Genomic DNA, 19,507 nt, shown 5'->3' with positions numbered 1-19,507 from the left:
GTCAGTCTGTGAAAAAAGTATTTTTTTCCCCCTTGGAGAGAGCAGGTATTCTCACACATCCACTGCTTTTCTGGTCTCTCTCATTCTTGTGTTCCTGTCATCTGCCTACCATGGATTTCTGACGTTCCTGAACACAGACACTGAGGGAAGTTTGTGTCATTAGCGTTGTCACCTCTGTGCTATTTTGTAAACTGTATATTTACTGAATGTGTCTCAGCCAGCAGTTCTAGATTTGTTCACTGTGTGATGCTGGGACTGTGACTTACCCTTCCAAAGCCTTCATTCCATATGTCTAAAAAGCAGTCGTGAGCTCTCCTCGAGGGGTTGTTGCATAAAGACCACATACATGGAGCACTAGCATAGCTGGGGCCGCGGGGAGGGGGGCCTGAGGAAACGCTGGCTCCCTGTGTTTCATCTAATGAAAAATTCTCTTTTCATCTGATGCATTTGGGATCCCTCCTGGTTTTGCCATTGATATATTTAGTTGACTTTCCCAAGAATGTAACCTTTTGTTGTTCTCAGATTGTTCCTCTCTAGTGTGTGAGCTCCATGAAAGTCAGGTAGTGATGGTGCTTCTCTAGCACCCCAGTGGCTGGGCCTCCAGAAGTTCCTTAGTAGATACTCAAATGGTGCTTTGGGAGGCTGAGGCAGGAGGATTGCTTGAAGCCAGGAGTTCAAGACCAGCCTGGGCAGCATAATGAGACCCCTCATCTCTATAAAAATATTTTTTAAAAAATTAGCCATGTGTGGTGGCACATACCCGTAGTCCCAGCTACTTGGGAGACTGAGGCAGGAAGATCGCTTGAACCCAGGAGTTTGAGGTTACAGTGAGCTGTGATTGCACCACTGTACTTCAGCCTGGGCAACAGAGCAGGACCCTATCTCAAAAATATTAAAAATACATACTCAAATGAATTATTTTGTCTTTAAAAAGGAAACAGCCTTAAAAACATAAAACCCTATAGGAAAGAGTGATGATGATAATGACTTAAATGCGGATAACACTAAGTGGCACAACACACGAAGCTTCTGAGACTCTTAGCACCCACTCGGGCATTCAGCAGGTATCCGTTGGCTTCCCACACTGTGTTCAAAGTAAGGATATAAGAATTAGAAAGTCACAGTGTCATATGCCCTCATGTAGTTTACATTCTAGTGGTGTGCAATAAACGATGGTTTACAATTTGTAAGTGTATATATATTTTCCTAAGGACAGGGATATGTTCTAAGAAAACATTAGGTGATTTCATCATTGTGCGAACCTCATACAGTGTACTTCACACAAACTTAGATTGTGTATGTATTTTTATTTATATCTCTTTTTTCATGTGGAAAGCCAAAAGTCCCAACACCATTACTGGGTATCAGTCATTTCCCTTACTTGGTCTGCAATGCCAATATCAAATGCCATATAGCAGATTTCTATACATGCTCTGCTATAACCTTAGGGGACTACCATCATATTTACAGTCTGTTGTTGACTGAAAATGTCATTATGTGGTGCTTGACTGTATCTTAAAACTTTCTACTTAAATTTTGTTCATTGGTTGGTTTTTCTAGATGAGCACCTCGAGGAGTCGGGTGAAATGCCAATGCCGGATTCTGAAAGTGTATTCATTATCCCTGGAAGTGTTCTTCTATGGTGAATAGCCCCATGGCCTCCAAATTCTACCCAGGTGAGACTGGGCTTGCTGGCTGCAGTCTCACTGTCTGTGTTCAGCATTGTGGTGCTCTTTCCTGGCACATGCAGGGTCAGCCCAGGCAGCATGGAGACAGGCAGGTTGGCATCCTGAGCCCCCACTGGCTCCCAGGTGCTCCCTTCTTGCCTGAGCTCAGCGCATCGTAAGTGCATCATGCTGTCCATCCCTCTGGCATCTGGCTGGGAGGATGTGTTGAGTTAGGACTTCACTGGGGCTTCTTTAATAGCTACTTAGTGGTAAAAGTGGTCCTTATTAAATATAAGCTGGTGCAGCCTAGTCAGTACCAGCCCTCCAGACCCAGCAAGGAATGATTTTAATGAAGATAAAAGAATGTTGATTTTTGCTTAGAGTTCTATTTAAAGTTGATCATGATAGAGGATGTTTACTCTGCAAAGCCTGCTTTGAGATTTTTTTGAGACAGATACTCACAGATGGTGCAGATTTTGGTGAAAACATTTAGATACGTGTGATCCGAGAATGACTGACCATTGTTACCACGAAAGGGGGGGGGTCATTGTCAAGTCAACCCTCTTCTACTTTCAGAAAGTTTCATTTTGAATTATGCCTTGGCATATTTTAATTTCATCCTTTTGCTTCTTTTCAGATGTATAATTTTACTAGTTCTGCAATGGTTTTGAATGAAGTAGACAAAGACATGGAGAGTGTGATTCCCAAGACAGACTGCAGGTTACGGCCTGACATCAGAGCCATGGAAAATGGAGAGAGAGGTAACTAGCATCCGCCAAAGCCACAAGTGAAGACTCATTTCTCGGGCGATGATGCTTTGTTTTATTCCTGGTGATTGTTAGCACCATTGGGGTACTACGTTTTTAGTCTCTCTTTAAGTTTGAGTTAACATTCAATTTAAATTCAAACTTTTATTTTAAATGTGGAAATCTGAGCAGACCTTATTAGCTCATATTATTGTGGTAGTACTCCCCTGAAAATTTAATATACTGGAGATGGCCAGAGGCATATTCTGACTAATTAAGTCACTGTCTACTTCAGAATTTACATAGCACCTTGTCAGCCCCAAAGGAGAGTGTGGCCTCCCCTTGGTTAATTATAACTTAAATGTTTTTGTGTGTTGGTATAAATAGGTGTATATACTTATGTAGTATGTGGGATATTTTGATACAGGCATACAATATGTAATAATCACATCAGGGTAACTGGGGTATCAATTACAACATTTTTTTCTTTTTTTATACAGAGTCTTGCTCTGTCTCCCAGGCTGGAGTGCAGTGGCGCAATCTTGGCTCACTGCAACCTCCACCTCCTGGGTTCCAGCTATTCTTGTGCCTCAGCCTCCTGAGTAACTGGGACTACAGGCACGTGCCATCACGCACAGCTAATTTTTGTATTTTTAGTGGTAATGGGGTTTCGCCCTGTTGGGCAGGCTAGTCTTGGACCTTCTGACCTCAGGTGATCCACCTGCCTCAGACTCCCAAAGTGCTGGGATTACAGGTGTGAGCCACTGTACCCAGCCCATTTTTATCTTATCGTGTTAAATTTTTTCCAACTCAGTGGTTCTCAAAAGGGGGGCATTTATCCCCCCAAAGAGACATGCAGCAAAGTCTGAAGACTTTGGTTGTCACTTCTTAGGAGGGACTACTGGCGTCTGCAGGCCAGGGATGCTGCTAAACATCCTCTCCCACACTAGGCAGCCTCTTATGATAGAGCCATCACATCTAACATGTCATAGTGCCACATTGGAGAAAAAGTGAGACACAGCAACAGTATTTTGGAAGACAGTTTAAATTTCTTAAGAATGGCATCTGAAGGAGCTCTGTGAGGTCTCACTAAGAATTTAGAATAATTTCACATTTATTTAGTTTTTACACCCAATTTTTCACTGAAGAATTTTAACACAGTTGTTTTGGCCTTAAGAATAAACAGGTTGTTCTTGGCAAGGTTGTTAAGAGCATAGGTTGTCAAAGAGATGCTGCATCTGTGATACTAGCTCTGCCTCTTACTAGCCCAGGTATCTGTTACAATTTTTGTTTGATATTTGACTCTGGTATTTGTGTTCTAATAAAAGGGAGATACGTGTAGATGGTTCTTTTGTGAAGTTCTTGTGCTTAATACTGTGCCTGGCATCCTCCATGTAGAGCGTTAATGGTTTGTATTGATGTTCTTATTTTAGATCAAGCTAGTGAAGAAAAAAAGCAACTTGAGGAAAAACAAAGAGCAGCCCGCACAAACAGGTCCAAGTCAGAAGAGGACTGGAAGACGAGGTGCGTGCCTGAGTGAGGGGGTGTGGCTGAGCCCTCAGGCAGGCTGCTGTGTGCAGACCAGGCAGGGATGCCAGACACTGTGAGCCCAGAGCAAGGACCTATCTAACACAAACCCTGCTGAGTTGTCCCAGGCCTGAAAAAACGTTATTTCCACTGACTTTTATCCATTCATCCATTGATGGGCACAGGTTGATTCCATATCTTTGTTATTGTGAATCGTGCTGTTACAAACACGGGGTTGCAGGTATCCCTTTGATACATTGACTTCCTTTCCTTTGGACACCCAGTAGTGGGAGTGCCGATCCTATGGTAGTTAAGTTTTTTTAAGAAATCTCTGGCCGGGCGCGGTGGCTCACATCTGTAATCCCACCACTTTGGGAGGCCAAGGCAGGTGGATCACGAGGTCAGGAGATCGAGACCATCCTGGCTAACATGGTGAAACCCCGTCTCTACTAAAAATACAAAAAATTAGCTGGGCGTGGTGGTGGGCGCCTATAGTGCCAGACACTCGGGAGGCCAAGGCAGGAGAATGGCAGGAACCCTGGAGGTGGAGCTTGCAGTGAGCCGAGATCGCACCACTGCACTCCAGCCTGGGAGACAGAGCCAGACTCCGTCTCAAAACAAAACAAAACAAAACAAAAAAAAACCCAAATTATCTCCATACTGTTTTCCATAATGGCTGTATATTTTCACTACCAGTGTATGAGCTTGCTTTTTTCTGCATCCTCGCCAGCATGTTTTTCTTTTTAATAATTGCCATCTTAACTGGTGTAAGATGATAATCTTGTGGGTTTTATTCACGTTTCCCTCATAATTGGTGATGTCGAGCATTTTCTTGTATCCTGTTGGCTATTTGTGTGTCTTCAGAAATGTCTATTCATGTCTTTTGGATTATGTGTAGCATGGTATATTAGAAAAATCATGGTCTTTAACCTTAAACCTAAATTTGCCATCAGTTACTAGGTTGGGCAAGTTATTTAACTGCTTAGACATTCAGCTTCTCATCTGTAAAATGGAGGTTTAAGAGTTTGAGGCCAGGTGTGGTGGCTCACACCTGTAATCCCAGCACTTTGGGAGGCTGAGGCGGGCGGATCACGAGGTCAGGAGTTCGAGACCAGCCTGACCAACATGGAGAAACCCTGTCTACTAAAAATACAAAATTAGCTGGCTGTGGTGGAGCATGCCTGTATTCCCAGCTACTAGGGAGGCTGAGGCAGGAGAATCGCTTTCACCCAGCAGGCAGAGGTTGCAGTGAGCTGAGATCGCACCATTGCACTCCAGCCTGGGCAACAAGAGCAAAACTGCTTCTCAAAGAAAAAAAAAAAACGAGTCTGAAGGGCATTTACACTGAACCAGGTGCCTTACATACTGCTGTGGGTATGCTGTAAATGTTAATTTCGTTATCCTAATTTATTCCCAACTACTTAAAAAAATGCCTTGTGGAAAATAAGACCTAGGCTAGAGGGTAAACTGGTTAGACAAATACATTGTCTCAAACCAACCTATTAGAAGACCCTGCTTCTGTCAAGTAGCGTGCTAGATCCTGGTGGGAAATCCATATGCCTTTTGCATGGTATCATTACCCCTTTTGGAATATTATTCCACAGACCTGTTCCCTACCTAAGCAGAAAAACAGCATCACTTCAGCATCTCTTTAGAAATCCCTCACTCACAGAATGAGTTGCTGTAGTAGAAAAATACTGCAAGCTAGTGAAGAAACAGCCTGTGATTTTCCAGTTTCCCCTGTAAGTCTTGTCCTTTTTCTTTTAACAGGTGGTTCCATCAAGGTCCTAATCCCTACAATGGAGCACAGGACTGGATTTACTCTGGCAGCTACTGGGACAGAAATTACTTCAATTTGCCTGACATTTATTAAAATGCATACAAGTCAGGGTGTTTGGCTAATCTACAAATAAGTCTTAAACCTATGTTTTTAAATTTTTTTCCCTTGGTTTCTACTTATCTTTTTAAAAAAATGAAAAAACACTCATAAGATAACTGCATTTCACCCAACAAAAGCAGGGTATAAGGCGATATTGGCGATGAAAGTCAGGAAAAATGCATAGTTTTGCTATAAAATGTACTTATTTGGAATACTATTTTATATAGAGGGAAGAGAAAACTGCTGGGGAATATGCTTTTTATGGTTGCTGTTGCCATATTTACTGAAGGTTTATACCTAAATGTAACTTCAGCTTTATGGAACTGTATAGTAATCCCAAATCAAGTTATTTTGAATATTTTTATGCTGTCATGCTTGAATGTTTTAGATGTAACCTTTGACATATTTAGAACTCTCCTCCTATACAATATATATTGCTCAAATGTAGAGTTATGTCATTTTATAAAGACTCCACTGATAAGATGGCTTTTATTCATACTAATCCTCCCAATTTTACCCCTTCCATCTTCCAAGAAGAAAAAAGAATGCCTGAATATTCAGAATAGATATTTCTGATTTGAAAATTCTAAAGAATTAAACTGGAAAAGTATTTCATTTACTTAGTGCTCTGACTTTACTTTTACAGTTTTCTGCAGTCAGTATCATTAAAATGTTTAAGTTTACATTTGAACTGAAAATATGTATAAAATCTAGCAATTCACAAAAATGTCCTAGAAATATAGATTTTAATCACCATTACATAATCAGAAACCTTGTTAAATGCTTCCACGTCCATGGCAAATGCCACTAGAGAAATTAAATTGCACTCATATATATAAGTATCAAACTACATAAAAGGAGGTCTTGTGCATTTCAAGTTTGCAAGGTACCTGTGTATTTAAAATATGTGTGGAGACCTACTGTACAGTAGTTTTGCCCCTTTAATTGGGGCACATTAATCTTAAATCTTATAGTATTTATCCACCCAAACCCCAGACTGAGATACTGCTCCCAGGGGCCTTAGGTAGCTGCCAGCCCATGATTTTAATTGCTATCTTGAAGTTAACAAGTGTTATAATGAAATAATCTACCTGATGCTAAATAAAGCCTTTAGAATGTTCCCCAAAAGTGTGGTTTCTTTTAAAATTTCAAATATACTAATGTTGCCACTTACTACTATCCTAAATTGTTAAAAGCGTCCTATGAAAGAAGTCCTTGTGGTACCATAGCTCCCAGGGCCAAGGAGATAACCGGTTACCTGGCATGCATAGTGGTAAGCAGGCATTTAGCATTCAGTTAATCTCTGGATAGATACAGCATAGAGAGGTGCTACCATATTCATTCCGTGTGAATCTCCAATGCAGAATCAAGTGGAACTACCTGGTTAGAAAATGTGTTACTAGATCTGTTAGAGTGGGAATGGTTTAAAAGTATATACATAGGAGTTGGAAAATGCTATTGCTTTATAAGTCTGAAAAGACAGGCCTTTTGTGTTTGGTTGGTTGGTTGCAGTTCTCCTAAATTACAAAAAAAAGCAATACAAAATTGTATGCTTGCATGAAGTTTATTGATACATTACACTGGTGGCAGACTCCTCCCTGAAATGTTGGCCCAAACTGTGTCATTTCTGGATCTGTTAGGAATAATGCAAACATTGAATTGTTTAAAGTTAAACATGAAACTGAACATGTGAAATGAGTAGAAGATCAGAAATGCAAGGTCTACCCTCCTGCTCTGTTACTAAGCTTAACTAGTTACCTATGGGCTTTTGCACTGAAATATCCCAGCAATTTCATGCTGAAAACAGTCATTTTGGCAGTTCCACCAAAAGTCCATAAAGAGTTTGAAGAAGTACGTGTAGCCCTAAGATAATTTTGTCTTTCCTTAAATATAGTAACTGGTCCTTGAGCCTGCTTATGAATGAAATCTAGCTTTTGTCGATCTCTCAGATGTTCAACTTAAAATTCCCACTAATTATTTTAAGTAACTAATTGTGTATAACACTTCTGTACTTTCAACTCATCTCCCCACTTCCTCTGTTGACCTCCCCCTTACTGCTAATCTGTTTTCCACATAGCAGCCTGAGGGATCTAATAAAAACAGGAATCTGATTCTATCAGTCATTCTTCTGCTTAAAACACTTGTGCTGGCTTCCCATTGAACTTTCAATCAAAATCTTTCTTCATTTCATACAATCTCCCCACTTCCCCTCAGCCAGTCTCATTGTGGCCTACTTTGCTGTCTCTGGAACCCCCATGTTCTTTTCTGCCCTAGGACGCAGCCTGGGCACACCGTGCAAAGCTGGCTCCTTCTCATGCTTGGGTGTCAGTTTACATCTGAGCCTGAACACCCTATCTAATAGGGACAATTAAAGGTAGGCCTGTGTCAGTACCTTGTTTTCTCCATAATACTTTACATGTTATAATACACTTTTTTGTCTGTCTCCCCAACTAAGATGTAGGTCCCATGTTTTTGCTCACTCTACTGTCCATACATAGGGGAGGAGGGCTAGCATAAGGCTTGGCATTAAGTATGAATGAAAAATTTAAAAATGATTTGTGAGTGATCAAACTGTCTCATCCACAGTTAATCTCAGCTGTTGTTCAGCTCTTTACTCTGCCTCTCACCTATCCATCTACTGCCTCTTACCATGTGGATTAAGGGCTCCGTTACATAATCAAGACTTTCCTCTCTTACCTTGCTCTTCAGTTGTTCCCAGCTCCTCCCTACTCCCTAAACATGCCAACTAAATTGTCCTGTTTTAAAAATCCATCCCCTTTTCACATCTACCACTGTGTTAGACAATGGACTAGGTATTCAAAGTAACTGAGTTCATTAGTTTCACGTATCAGGCATCAAATCCTTGGCATGAGTCATGGTACAGTGCACCTGCTTTGCATTTATTAGTAACTGGTGGTTAGGAACTTGGAGACAATAACCCCAGGAAATTAGAGTATACCCCAACTTATTATCTCAAATTGTTTTTAAATATCTAAATCTCCAGGTCAAGAAATCAAAACGCTTAAAACGCATGTGTGTTAAGGCCTGAATATTATGGTAGGAAAGTGTACCTGCGAGTTTTCAGTTTCTGCTTTGAGAACTTTGTGAGCAGTAGTCACGGTTACCTCCTCAGCAATACTGTAACTTCCAAAGGGAGCACATTTGTCACCAGATCCTGAACTTTTTTTAGCTATATCTTCTACTGGGAAAGCAACAGAAAGGAAAACAGGGCTTTTTGGCTGGGGGAATATCTTGTCCACTTGGAAGATTAGCATTCTGGGGACTTAGGGTATGTTTCTGGTATTTCTCATCTGCAGGAACAGCAATGGGCACTTGCATTGCAACGTATCTCAAGACATCTGACTGTGAAACAACAGCATGTCCAGGAAGAGGTTTCCATCCCTGTGCTTCCCGAACATTTGAGCCTACTAAGATAAAAGGTGGGGCACTGGTCTTCTTGGTGTCGCCCATCACATAAGTTGGAAAAGTGACTTTTGGTGGATGCTGCTGAAACTCTGGATCGTTAGGATTAGATAAACAGAGGGTTGCTTGGGGAAAAGGCCCAGGTGCAGGTGGCGGTGATGGGTGACCTTGCTGATTCTTATCAGTTAGACAATAAAGGGTCTACATGTTAGAATATGGTGGTGGTTGTCCTCGTTCACTTGCTGCCATTGCTATAAAAAAAAATTTTGCAGGAATTAAAGTTTTGGTCTCTGTTTCAGGCACTATGCATAGTAATGTCTTTGTAAGTCTCCTTTACATATAAAACAGCTGAAGTGATATGTACCATAGAGCATGCTATACAGAGGGCTGCATAATCGCGTTTGACAGTGTGAAAGAGATTCTCTACAGTTGAAAAACGAGAACAGTGGTGTGGTGGCAAGTGGCAGGGACACTACAGTTGTGGCTGAAGAAGCAATCTTATTCTAAGTTGTGGTTTCCAGCTACTTCAACTTTAGACGTGGCTTCTATAGGATCCTCACAGACAAAACTGGTCAACACAACCTTTAGCTTTACCCAAAAGTCAATTGAAGAGTGCGTTCAGCCATTAAAGGAAGCATTAGTGCATCTGCATAGTGTTTTATTTCCTAAAGAAGTTAGCACTAGGTATCATCTTCACCACATAATCAAAATCTCTCTGGCCCTTCACAGGCACCATTATCTCCCATTAATTTGTTACCACACATAAAACGTCACATAATCTAGGATTGAGAACCCCAGAGAGCACCCCTTTTAGGCAAGACTTGAAATCGTAGATCCTAGGTGGCAGTAAAAGGCTGGTTGGTCCCACAGGGATTCTTTGGGTTGAGAAAAAGAGGTTTGGTAGTGCCATCTATAATGCAAATGTGACCTGCCTCTTGAAGACAGTACTGTCTTGGGAGAACCAAGTCCCAGAAGATGGGCCCTCGGAGAAAAGTTTCCCAATAGAGGAGTTTCACTTTGCCAAAATGTGCCGAGTTCACCTTTTGAACACTGGGCCATCTATCCCTGGTGCAGCCTTTCCTCTTCCCCTGAAAAGAAACTAACACTACGAGCCGGGCGCAGTGGCTAATGCCTGTAATCTCAGCACTTTGGGAGGCCGAGGCGAGTGGATCACCTGAGGTCGGGAGTTCAAGACCAGCCTGACCAACATGGAGAGACCCCATCTCTACTAAAAATACAAAATTAGCCGGGCATGGTGGTGCATGCCTGTAATCCCAGCTACTCAGAAGGCTGAGGCAGGAGAATCACTTGAACCTGGGAGGCGGAGGTTGTGGTGAGCCAAGATCACGCCACTGCACTCCAGCCTGGGCAACAAGAGCAAAACTCTGTCTCAACAAAAAAAAAAAAAAAAAAAAGAAAAGAACACTATGCACGTGATTAAGTGGCCATTTTTCCAAAGCTTCAGATACTTTCAAGTAATCTTTTTTTTTTTAACCTTGTTGAAAAATATGTACAAGCCAGGTCTTCAGCTGTCTCACAGAGAGAGAGGTTTTGATAATCTGAATTTTTGGTTAATATCCTCTTAGTGTTGTGGACAACTCTGTTTTCCTTTAGAAATAGTTAAGCATTTGAAAACAGTGACTTGGTCTGGATGTGCTGCTTAAGCCACGAATATAGTGCCAGTCCCACATGCTCCACTCCCAGCGCTGCCCTCTGCCTTTCCAGCTGTGCAGAATCCCTGTCACACTGCCAGACAAAATGTGATCTTTTCTAAACACCTGCTCTGCTAACACTTTTTGAATCACTCTGGCTCAGTTAAGAGTCAGGATTGAGAGAGTTTTTGCAAAAGGAATGGGGGGTTGGCTCATTCATGTCCCTTCTGTCCCTAAAAAGAGAAGGGCCCCTGCAATTATCCATAAGGCAGGAAGGTGAGCAGACCAAATGCCATAATTAGATGGAGATGAAGGTCACATCATGTCTGTGTCACAGGAAAACATGGTGATAGTTCAACAGCCAAGAAAGCAGCTTGATTTTGGCACTTGCCAGGGAGAGGGAACTGATCAAAGGAAGGCAGTAATGTGAACTGCGCCTATTGCTGTTCAAGTGCCGGGCTGTCCTTTCTGCTGCTGATACCTCCCGGCTCCCCTGACCTTTCCCCTCTCCATCTAGCTATGAAGCTGCTCCTTCAGCTGCAGGAAGCTCCCAGGCAGAAAACAAATGCATGGCCCAGCACCCCAAACCTGGTCACAGAGCTCCCCTGACTCGGTGTGGAAGCAGTCAAGCACAGCACCATTTTTTCACTTTTGAAAATGCCATAGCCTATGTAAATGCATTGCTGTGGTTTAATTTTAGATTCACAAGAGGAAAATTTCAAACCAACACCCTCTCATTACAGTTTTGCAATCAGCATATTCAGATCACATGAATATATTTTGTACCTCACAACAGACTATACTGTTGTTGACTACATAATATGTCCAAAAGAATAACACAAAAGTGCTGGATGACCAAACTTTGAGGCTAGGCTTTGAGGACATCACTTCAAAATCACTCCTCTCATAGTAGTAGAATCTCAAATACAACAAAGCCTTTAAATGGCTTTGGCATTTTTAAAAAATCTATTGAAAATAAAGACTGACCAATCTGCAGGGAGCCTACAGAGATGGCTACCTGAAATACAGATGTCACCTGAAATGCAATTTGTAATGGAAATACCTGATTTTCTTACCTGGCTTCACCAAACCTTATTCAGCTGTTGCTACTAGATGACTTTACAGATGTACCTGAGTGCACTGCTTCTGCAGCTTCCCCAGAGAGCACAGGTTTGCCTTCCATCTCCTGGGGTACAGAGTTTTCCCCAGACTCCTCCTGCCCAGTATTGTCAGAGACTATTGAAGTGATCTCCACTTCAAGGTGCAGAGATTTATCAGAGCCTATTTCGATAGCGCCCTCTGCATCCAGGAGTTGTGCAGGTACCTCAGGCTGACCGCTCAAAGATGTGTCAGAGAGCAGAGCTGTTGCTTCTGCCTCCATATATACTGAGGAATATTTTGCTTTCTCCTCCAACTGTGCAAGTTTTACAGACTCTACAGATTTTTTAGACATGCCAGAGGTGGTCTTTTCTACTACAGATTTGGGACTAACTGGTGGTGACTGCTCATTTTCTTTTGACTGCTCATTTTCTTTAAGACAAGCAACTTGATCAGTAAAAGGGATAACTATTTGTTCTGGCAGTTGCTCGATATAAACAACTCCTTCAGTCACAGGCACATCGTTATAGACAGATGATATGTGAACATATGATGATATATGAACAGTTGACATAACCTCAGTATCAGTCTGCAAAGTGACCTCAGGAGGTTGATCATAAGCAGGAGGTTCTTGTTCATTCTGCAAGGGGACTGAGGAAGCCATTGATGGTTCAGCCTCATTTTCTTTAGGTTGAGAACCCAAGTCTACATGGACAGATGTTTGGCTCACAACCTGCACTTCTAGCACCTTTCCAGAACACACAAGAGGAGCAGCCACCATGACATCTTCAGCAGCCTCTGAGCTTGGCACCTCCTTAATAACAACAGGCATACTGGTTGCCACATCCACCATTAAAACATCAGATTGATCAGAATGAATAGATGAAACTTTACCTAACATCTGAGCAGCAAGCTGAGCTGGGTCAGCTGGGATGTAGGCAAACTCTGGTGAGAAAGGTGTTGGAGGTGGTGATGAGGGTGGGGTAGTAGTCTTAGGGGTGGCTGGTTTGGGAGAAAGATCACCAACTGCTTCCGTTTGCTCAGTGCCTGGCTCAGCATAAACCGATGGAAACTGGGTGGTTTTGTCACTATTCTGTTCTGGTTACATTGTCCTCGTCTGTGTCTGTAGATTTTTCCATCTGGGTAGGTACTTTAGATTCTACAGATGCTTTTCCTGGTTCTTTTAAACATTCTAATTTCTTCTGTGGTGTCATTCCTTCTGACCATTTTTTTTTAAGACCAGAGTTTTTAAGGACAGCTTGGTGGGTGGGGGGAGCCAGGGAGCCGGGAGTGCTTATTGGTCAGGGGTGAAATCACAGGGAGTCAGAGCTGTCTTCTTGTGCTGAGTCAGTTCCTGGGTCGAGGCCACAAGATCAGACCAGCCAATTTATCGATCCAGGTGGTGCCAGCTGATCCATCAAGTGCAGGGTCTGCAGAATATCTCAAGCACTGATCTTAGGAGCAGTGTAGGGAGGGTCAGAATCTTGTAGCCTCCAGCTGCATGGCTCCTAAACCATAATTTCCCGTGGCTAATGTTAGTCCTACAAAGGTAGTCTAGTCCTCAGACAGGAAGGAGATCTGCTTTGGGAAAAGGCTGTTATCGTCTTTGTTTTAGACTAAAACTATAAACTAAGTTTCCCCCCAAGTTAGTTCAGCTATGCCCAGGAATGAACAAGGACAGCTTGGAGGTTAGAAGCAAGATGGAGTCGGTTAAGTTAGATCTCTTTCACTGTCTCAGTCATCATTTTGCAAAGGCGGTTTCATTTCCTCCGTGTTCATCCTGTGCTCATTAGGAGGGAATCACTGTGTGCAGCCCACACTGAAAGAGCAGGATGTTATGACCCACCTCGTCGAGGGCATCGTATCTGCGTAAATTATTTGGAGTTTTCAGCACAGGAGATTTGTCTCTCCTCTCCCATTTATTTATGTATTCTGTCATTTATTTCAACATGGACTCATGGATATTTTATACTTTGGATGATTATTCAATACTACTTTATTTTATAGTTCTAATTGTTCTAGCTTGGCCATTGAGAGCTTTCAGTTGATTCCTGTGTCCCACTGACTCTACTATTGTGGGTTTCTTTGAGCACTTCCTTACTTTTTAGCACTATCAGAAGCTCCAGTGTTCATTCCCTGCCCCAGGCCTAGAATTCAGCCACTTGTCCAAGGAGCCCTGTTCAGTGTGTTGGAGAATGGCACTAGAAACTAAGCTCGGGGCCCTAGAGGTGACCGTTCTCTCTTAAAACACTGCTGCTGCTCCATCCACTCTGCTCTCTTTTTAGGACTTAGGTTACATGTATGTTTGGTCTTTTCTCAGTATTCCATGTCTCTTATGCTTTTTTCTGATTTTTCTATTTCCTCTCTGTGCTTCAGTTTATACATTTTTCTTTTTGGAGACGGAGTCTCGCTCTGTCACCCAGGCTGGTGTGCAGTGGCACGATCTTGACTCATCGCAACCTCCACCTCCCGGGTTTAAGCGATTCTTGTGCTTCAGCCTCCCAAGTAGCTGAGACTACAGGCGTGCGACACCACGCCCAGCTAATTTTTGTACTTTTAGTAGAGATGGAGTTTCACCATGTTGGCCAGGCTCAGCCTCCCAAAGTGTTGGGATTACAGGCATGAGCCCCTGTGCCCGGCCAATTCGTATATTGTTCTATTGACCTTTTAGGTCAATAATCCTCTTTTCTGTTGCATCTGATCTGCAGTTAAACCCATAGACTGAGTTCTTAATTTCAGTTATTGTATTTTTCAGTTTGAGAATTTACATTTAGTTTTTATAGATTTCAGTTATCTAGTAAAAGCCTTTATCCTTCAATCTTTTTTAACCCTCCCCACTCTCTTTTTATATTTTAGTCATACTAGTTATTTTATTCTATTATTGAGACAGAGTCTCACTCTGTCACCCAGGCTGGAGTGCAGTGGTGCCATCTCGGCTCACTGCAACCTCTACCTTCCGGGTTCAAGCAATTCTCCTGCCTCAGCCTCCTGAGTAATTGGGATTACTGGTGCCCACCACCACACCCGGCTAATTTTTGTATTTTTAGTAGTGACAGGATTTCACCATGTTGAACAGGCTCATCTGGAACTCCTGATCTCAAGTGATCCGCCCCCCTCAGCCTCCCAGAGTGCTGGGATTACAGGTGTGAGCCACTGCACCCAGCCACAGTAGTTAATGTTGTTACATGCTTACTCTGGTATCTGGGTCATGTGTGAGTTTGTTTCCATTGTATTTTTCTTGATAATCATGTATATGGCTTTGTCTCTTGGCATGCCTAGTTTGAATCTTAGATATTGTTTAAAAGAATTGTAGACCTCCAGATGATATTATTTTCTTCCAGAAAGGACTTAACTCTCTCTTCTGCTGTGCAGGAAGAGTATCGGCTGCTTACCTTCAGGTACTGAGCTGAATTGAGGCTGGGTTACAGTTTTATCTTTTTAAAAATTTTTCTTTTCTTGTGCCAACTCATCTGAGAGTTGCAGTTTTAAAAAGGCGCTATCTTAAATTCATCCTTTTTTTTCTTTTTTGAGACAGAGTCTCAACTCTATTGCCCAGGCTAGAGTGCAGTGATGCGATCTCAGCTCACTGCAACCTCTGACTCCTGGGCTCAAGTGATCCTCCTCCTTCAGCCTCCCAAGTAGCCGGGACTGTAGGCATGAGCCACCACGCCCAACTAATTTTTGTATGTTTTTGTTGAGATGGGGTTTCACCATGTTGCCCAGGCTGGTCTTGAAGTCCTTGGATCAAGTGATTCTCCTGCCTCAGCCTCCCCAAAGTGCTGGGATTATAGGTGTGAGCCACCGCACCCAGCCTCACCCTTGTTTCTATTTTTTTTTTTTTTTTTTTTCGGAGACAGAGTTTTGTTCTTGTTGCCCAGGCTGGAGTGCAATGGTATGATCTTGGCTCACTGCAACATCAGCCTCCCGGGTTCAAGTGATTCTCCTGCCTCAGCCTCCCAAGTAACTGGGATTACAGATGCACGCCACCACGCCCTGCTAATTTCTGTATTTCAGTAGAGATGGGGTTTCACCATGATGGCCAGGCTGGTTTTGAACTCCTGACCTCAAGTGATCCTCCCACCTCAGCCTCCCAAATTGCTAGGATTACAGGCGTGAGCCGCCGTGCCCGGCCAGTAAAACGCAATATTCTGTCACCTTTTGCCGGTCACCAAAAGCTAGAAACACATCAGCTATTTCTCTGGGGTTTATCTCTGATCGGCCACTTAGAAAACTTGAGGAAATGACTTTAAACTGTAAGGATCTTTAACTGGTTATCAAGGTCAACAACCTTGGTTTGATAAGCAGGACCAAAGCAGAAGAATATCTAGACTTCTGGAATTATTTTCTCCTAATGTAGAAGGGTAATTTATCCCTTTAAACAAACTCTCTGGGAAAAAAAATCTTATAAGAAATTCATTCATCCATTCATTCATTTTGAGACAGAGTCTCACTCTGTCACCCAGGCTGTAGTGCAGCGGTGCAATGTCGGCTCACTGCAACCTCCACCTCCCGGGTTCAAGCGACTCTCCTGCCTCAGCCTCCCAAGTAGCTGGGATTACAGGTGCCCACCACCATGCCCAGCTGATTTTTGTATTTTTAGTAGAGATGGGGTTTCACCATGTTGGCCAGGCTGGTCTCGAACTCCTGACCTTGTGATCATCCACCTGCCTTGGCCTCCCCCAAAGGGTTGGGATTACACACTTGGGCACGGTGGCTCACACCTGCAATCCCAGCACTTTGGGAGGCTGAGGAAGGCAGATCACCTGAGGTCAGGAGTTCGAGACCACTCTGGTTAACATGGTGAAACCCCATCTCTACTAAAAACAGAAAAATTAGCTAGGCGTGGTGGCAGACACCTGTAATCCCAGGTGCTTGGGAGGCTGAGACAGGAGAATCAGTTGAACCCAGGAGGTGGAGGTTGAGGTGAGCCATGGTCACACTGTTACACTCCAGCCTGGGTAACGAGAATGAAACTCTGTGTCAAAAAAAAAATAAGAAGTTAAAAAAAGAATGAAAAGCAAATTAAAGTTAAAAGAAATTCAAGCTAAAGTGAAACCCTGCAATAATAGACAGTAAAAACCAATGAATAAAAAGCTGGGCACGGTGGCTCACACCTGTAATCCCAGTACTTTGGGAGGCCGAGGCAGGCGGATCACCTGTGGTCAGGAGTTCGAGACCAGCCTGACCAACATGGCGAAATCCCATCTCTATTAAAAATACAGAAATTAGCCAGGCACAGTGGTGCACAACTGTAATCTCAGCTACTCGGGAGGTTGAGGCAGGAGAATTGCTTGAATCGGGAGACAGAAGTTGCAGTGAGCCGAGATCACACTATTGAACTCCAGCCTGGGCAAGAGTGACACCCTGTCTCCAAAATAAAAACAAACAAAAAAAAAGAAAATGAAAAAATAAGATAAACAATGAAGGAAACTGGAAATTGTAATTGGCGCTGTTGATCCCAGCGTGTGAGTTCCATCAAAACACCTCACATGGCATCTGTGTCACAATCAGGTCCCTGCCTGTGAGGTCGCATTACTGTTTTGCAAGATGCTGCATTACAGGGAACTTGGCGACGGGTATAGGGATGTCTCTGAATCTTTCCTGACCACGGCACGAGACTCTGCCATGAGCTCATCATGAAAAGTTTCCCTGAAGGACGGCATGCTGACATTGTGTGTCTGTCCCCCCGCCCCCCTCCCCAAGTGGCACGTGGATTTTTTCTCCAGCTCTTACCCTCCTTTGTTTGCAGGAGACAGGGCATGGCGATCAGGAGCAGCGTGAGCCAAAGGAGGACCATCAGGAATGCAGCTCCCAAACACAGGACAGAGGTGCCTGCTGGAGGAGAAACGAGAGTCAGGCAGCGGGGACTGGCTGTGAAACTGGGTTGTGGGTAATGAAGGATGGTTGACCCTTTGGAGCCTGGTGCTCACAGAAGGAGCTGCTTCTGGAGGGAAAGTGGTGGTGAGAGTGCATACGTGTGTGTGTGCAAATGTGCCCTTGCACACACATGCATGTCGGAGTGTGCTTGTACGTGTGCATTGTGTTCACAAATATCCATGTGCGTGTGTGTACGTGGGTCTGTATGTGTGCATACCTATGTGTAGCCATGTCTGTTTGCACATTTGCACGACTGCATGCATGCCTGTGCACACACGGGTCCTGTGTACGTGTCTATGCGTGTGTTTGCACGTGTGTACATTTTTGTGCCCGTGTGTATCTGTGTGCACACATATGTGTTTGTGGGTTTTCTTGTGTGTGACAGAGTCTCGCCCTTGTTGTCCAGACTGGAGTGCAGTGGCAGCATCTCGGCTCATTGCAACCTCTGCCTCCCAGGTTCAAGCGATTCTCCTGCCTCAGCCTCTTAAGTAGCTGGGATTACAGGAACACGCCACCATGCCTCGCTAATTTTTGTATTATTTATTTATTTATTTATTTATTTATTTTGAGACAGAGTTTTGCTCTTGTTGCCCAGGCTGGAGTACAATGGCACGATCTCAGCTCACTGCAACCTCAGCCTCCCGGGTTCAAGCAATTCTTCTGGCTCAGCCTCGCGAGTAGCTGGGATTACAGGCATGCGCCACCACGCCCAGCTAATTTTGTATTTTTAGTAGAGACAGGGTTTCTCCATGTTGGTCAGGCTGGTCTCGAACTCCTGACCTCAGGTGATCCGCCCACCTCAGCCTCCCAAACTGCTGGGATTACAGGCGTCAGCCACCGTGCCCAGCCTACTTTTTGTATTTTTTAGTAGTGATTTCACCACGTTGGCCAGGCTGGTCTCAGACTCCTGCTTCAGGTGATCCACCCACCCGCCTCTACCTCGCAAAGTGCTGAGATTACAGGTGTGAGCCACCATGCCCGGCTGTGTTTGTGTGTTTTCATGCATGCAGATACACACAGTGTTTGTGTGTTTGAATGCGTATGTATCTGTGCATGCATTCCATGTGTACACACGTGCATACACAAATATACATGCATGAGAGTCTGCCTGTGTGCATGCATGTGCCTAAAAGTGCATGTTTATGTACATATGTGAATGTATGTGTACAAATGCGCTTGCATGAGTGTGTACGTGTGCATGTATGTGCACTTGTGTGTGTATGCATCTGTGTGTGTCAGCCTTTCCATTTTGAAAGAACCCTTGCCGGTCGGGTGTGGTGGCTCAAGCCAGTAATCCTAGCACTTTGGGAGGCCAAGGCGGGCGGATCACGAGGTCAGGAGATCGAGACCATCCTGGCTAACACAGTGAAACTCCGTCTCTACTAAAAATACAAAAATTAGCCAGGCGTGGTGGTGGGTACCTATAATCCCAGCTACTCGGGAGGCTGAGGCAGGAGAATTGGTTGAACCTGGGAGGCAGAGGTTGCAGTGAGCTGAGATCATGCCACTGCACTCCAGCCTGGATGACAGAGTGCTGGGGCGACAGGAACACGCTGCCATGTGCAGCTAAGTTTTTGCATTTTTGCGTGTGTGTGACAGAGTCTCACACCATTGCCCAGGCTGGAGTGCAGGGGCACG

The 19,507-nt window shown here is 43.7% G+C and overlaps 1 protein-coding gene and 1 pseudogene across 1 annotated transcript; one reads left to right on the top strand and one right to left on the bottom strand.

The window, feature by feature from the left end:
* The first annotated feature begins 923 nt into the window (after positions 1-923).
* LOC115833687 (oxysterol-binding protein-related protein 1-like) lies at positions 924-6,263 on the top strand. Its single transcript, XM_030808408.1, has 4 exons — positions 924-1,676; positions 2,305-2,428; positions 3,847-3,937; positions 5,711-6,263. The coding sequence occupies exons 2-4, from the start codon at positions 2,305-2,307 to the stop codon at positions 5,811-5,813; spliced, it is 318 nt and encodes a 105-aa protein (XP_030664268.1). The 5' UTR covers positions 924-1,676; the 3' UTR covers positions 5,814-6,263.
* Positions 6,264-6,755: 492 nt separating this feature from the next.
* On the bottom strand, positions 6,756-13,446 carry LOC101176735 (annotated as a pseudogene).
* Positions 13,447-19,507: the final 6,061 nt, after the last annotated feature.

The sequence above is a fragment of the Nomascus leucogenys genome, unplaced genomic scaffold (assembly GCF_006542625.1).
Source record: "Nomascus leucogenys isolate Asia unplaced genomic scaffold, Asia_NLE_v1 Super-Scaffold_576, whole genome shotgun sequence".
NCBI classification, from domain to species: domain Eukaryota; kingdom Metazoa; phylum Chordata; class Mammalia; order Primates; family Hylobatidae; genus Nomascus; species Nomascus leucogenys.
Note: the sequence above shows the minus strand (reverse complement) of the source record. Positions and strands in the feature narration are given on the sequence as shown.

Bases quoted from the DNA above. Each gene is read 5' to 3' on its own strand.
- LOC115833687 (XM_030808408.1), top strand. From the start codon at position 2,305: ATGTATAATTTTACTAGTTCTGCAATGGTTTTGAATGAAGTAGACAAA. The intron at 2,429-3,846 runs GTAACTAGCATC...TTCTTATTTTAG, and splicing joins CATGGAAAATGGAGAGAGAG to ATCAAGCTAGTGAAGAAAAA. The intron at 3,938-5,710 runs GTGCGTGCCTGA...TTCTTTTAACAG, and splicing joins GAAGAGGACTGGAAGACGAG to GTGGTTCCATCAAGGTCCTA.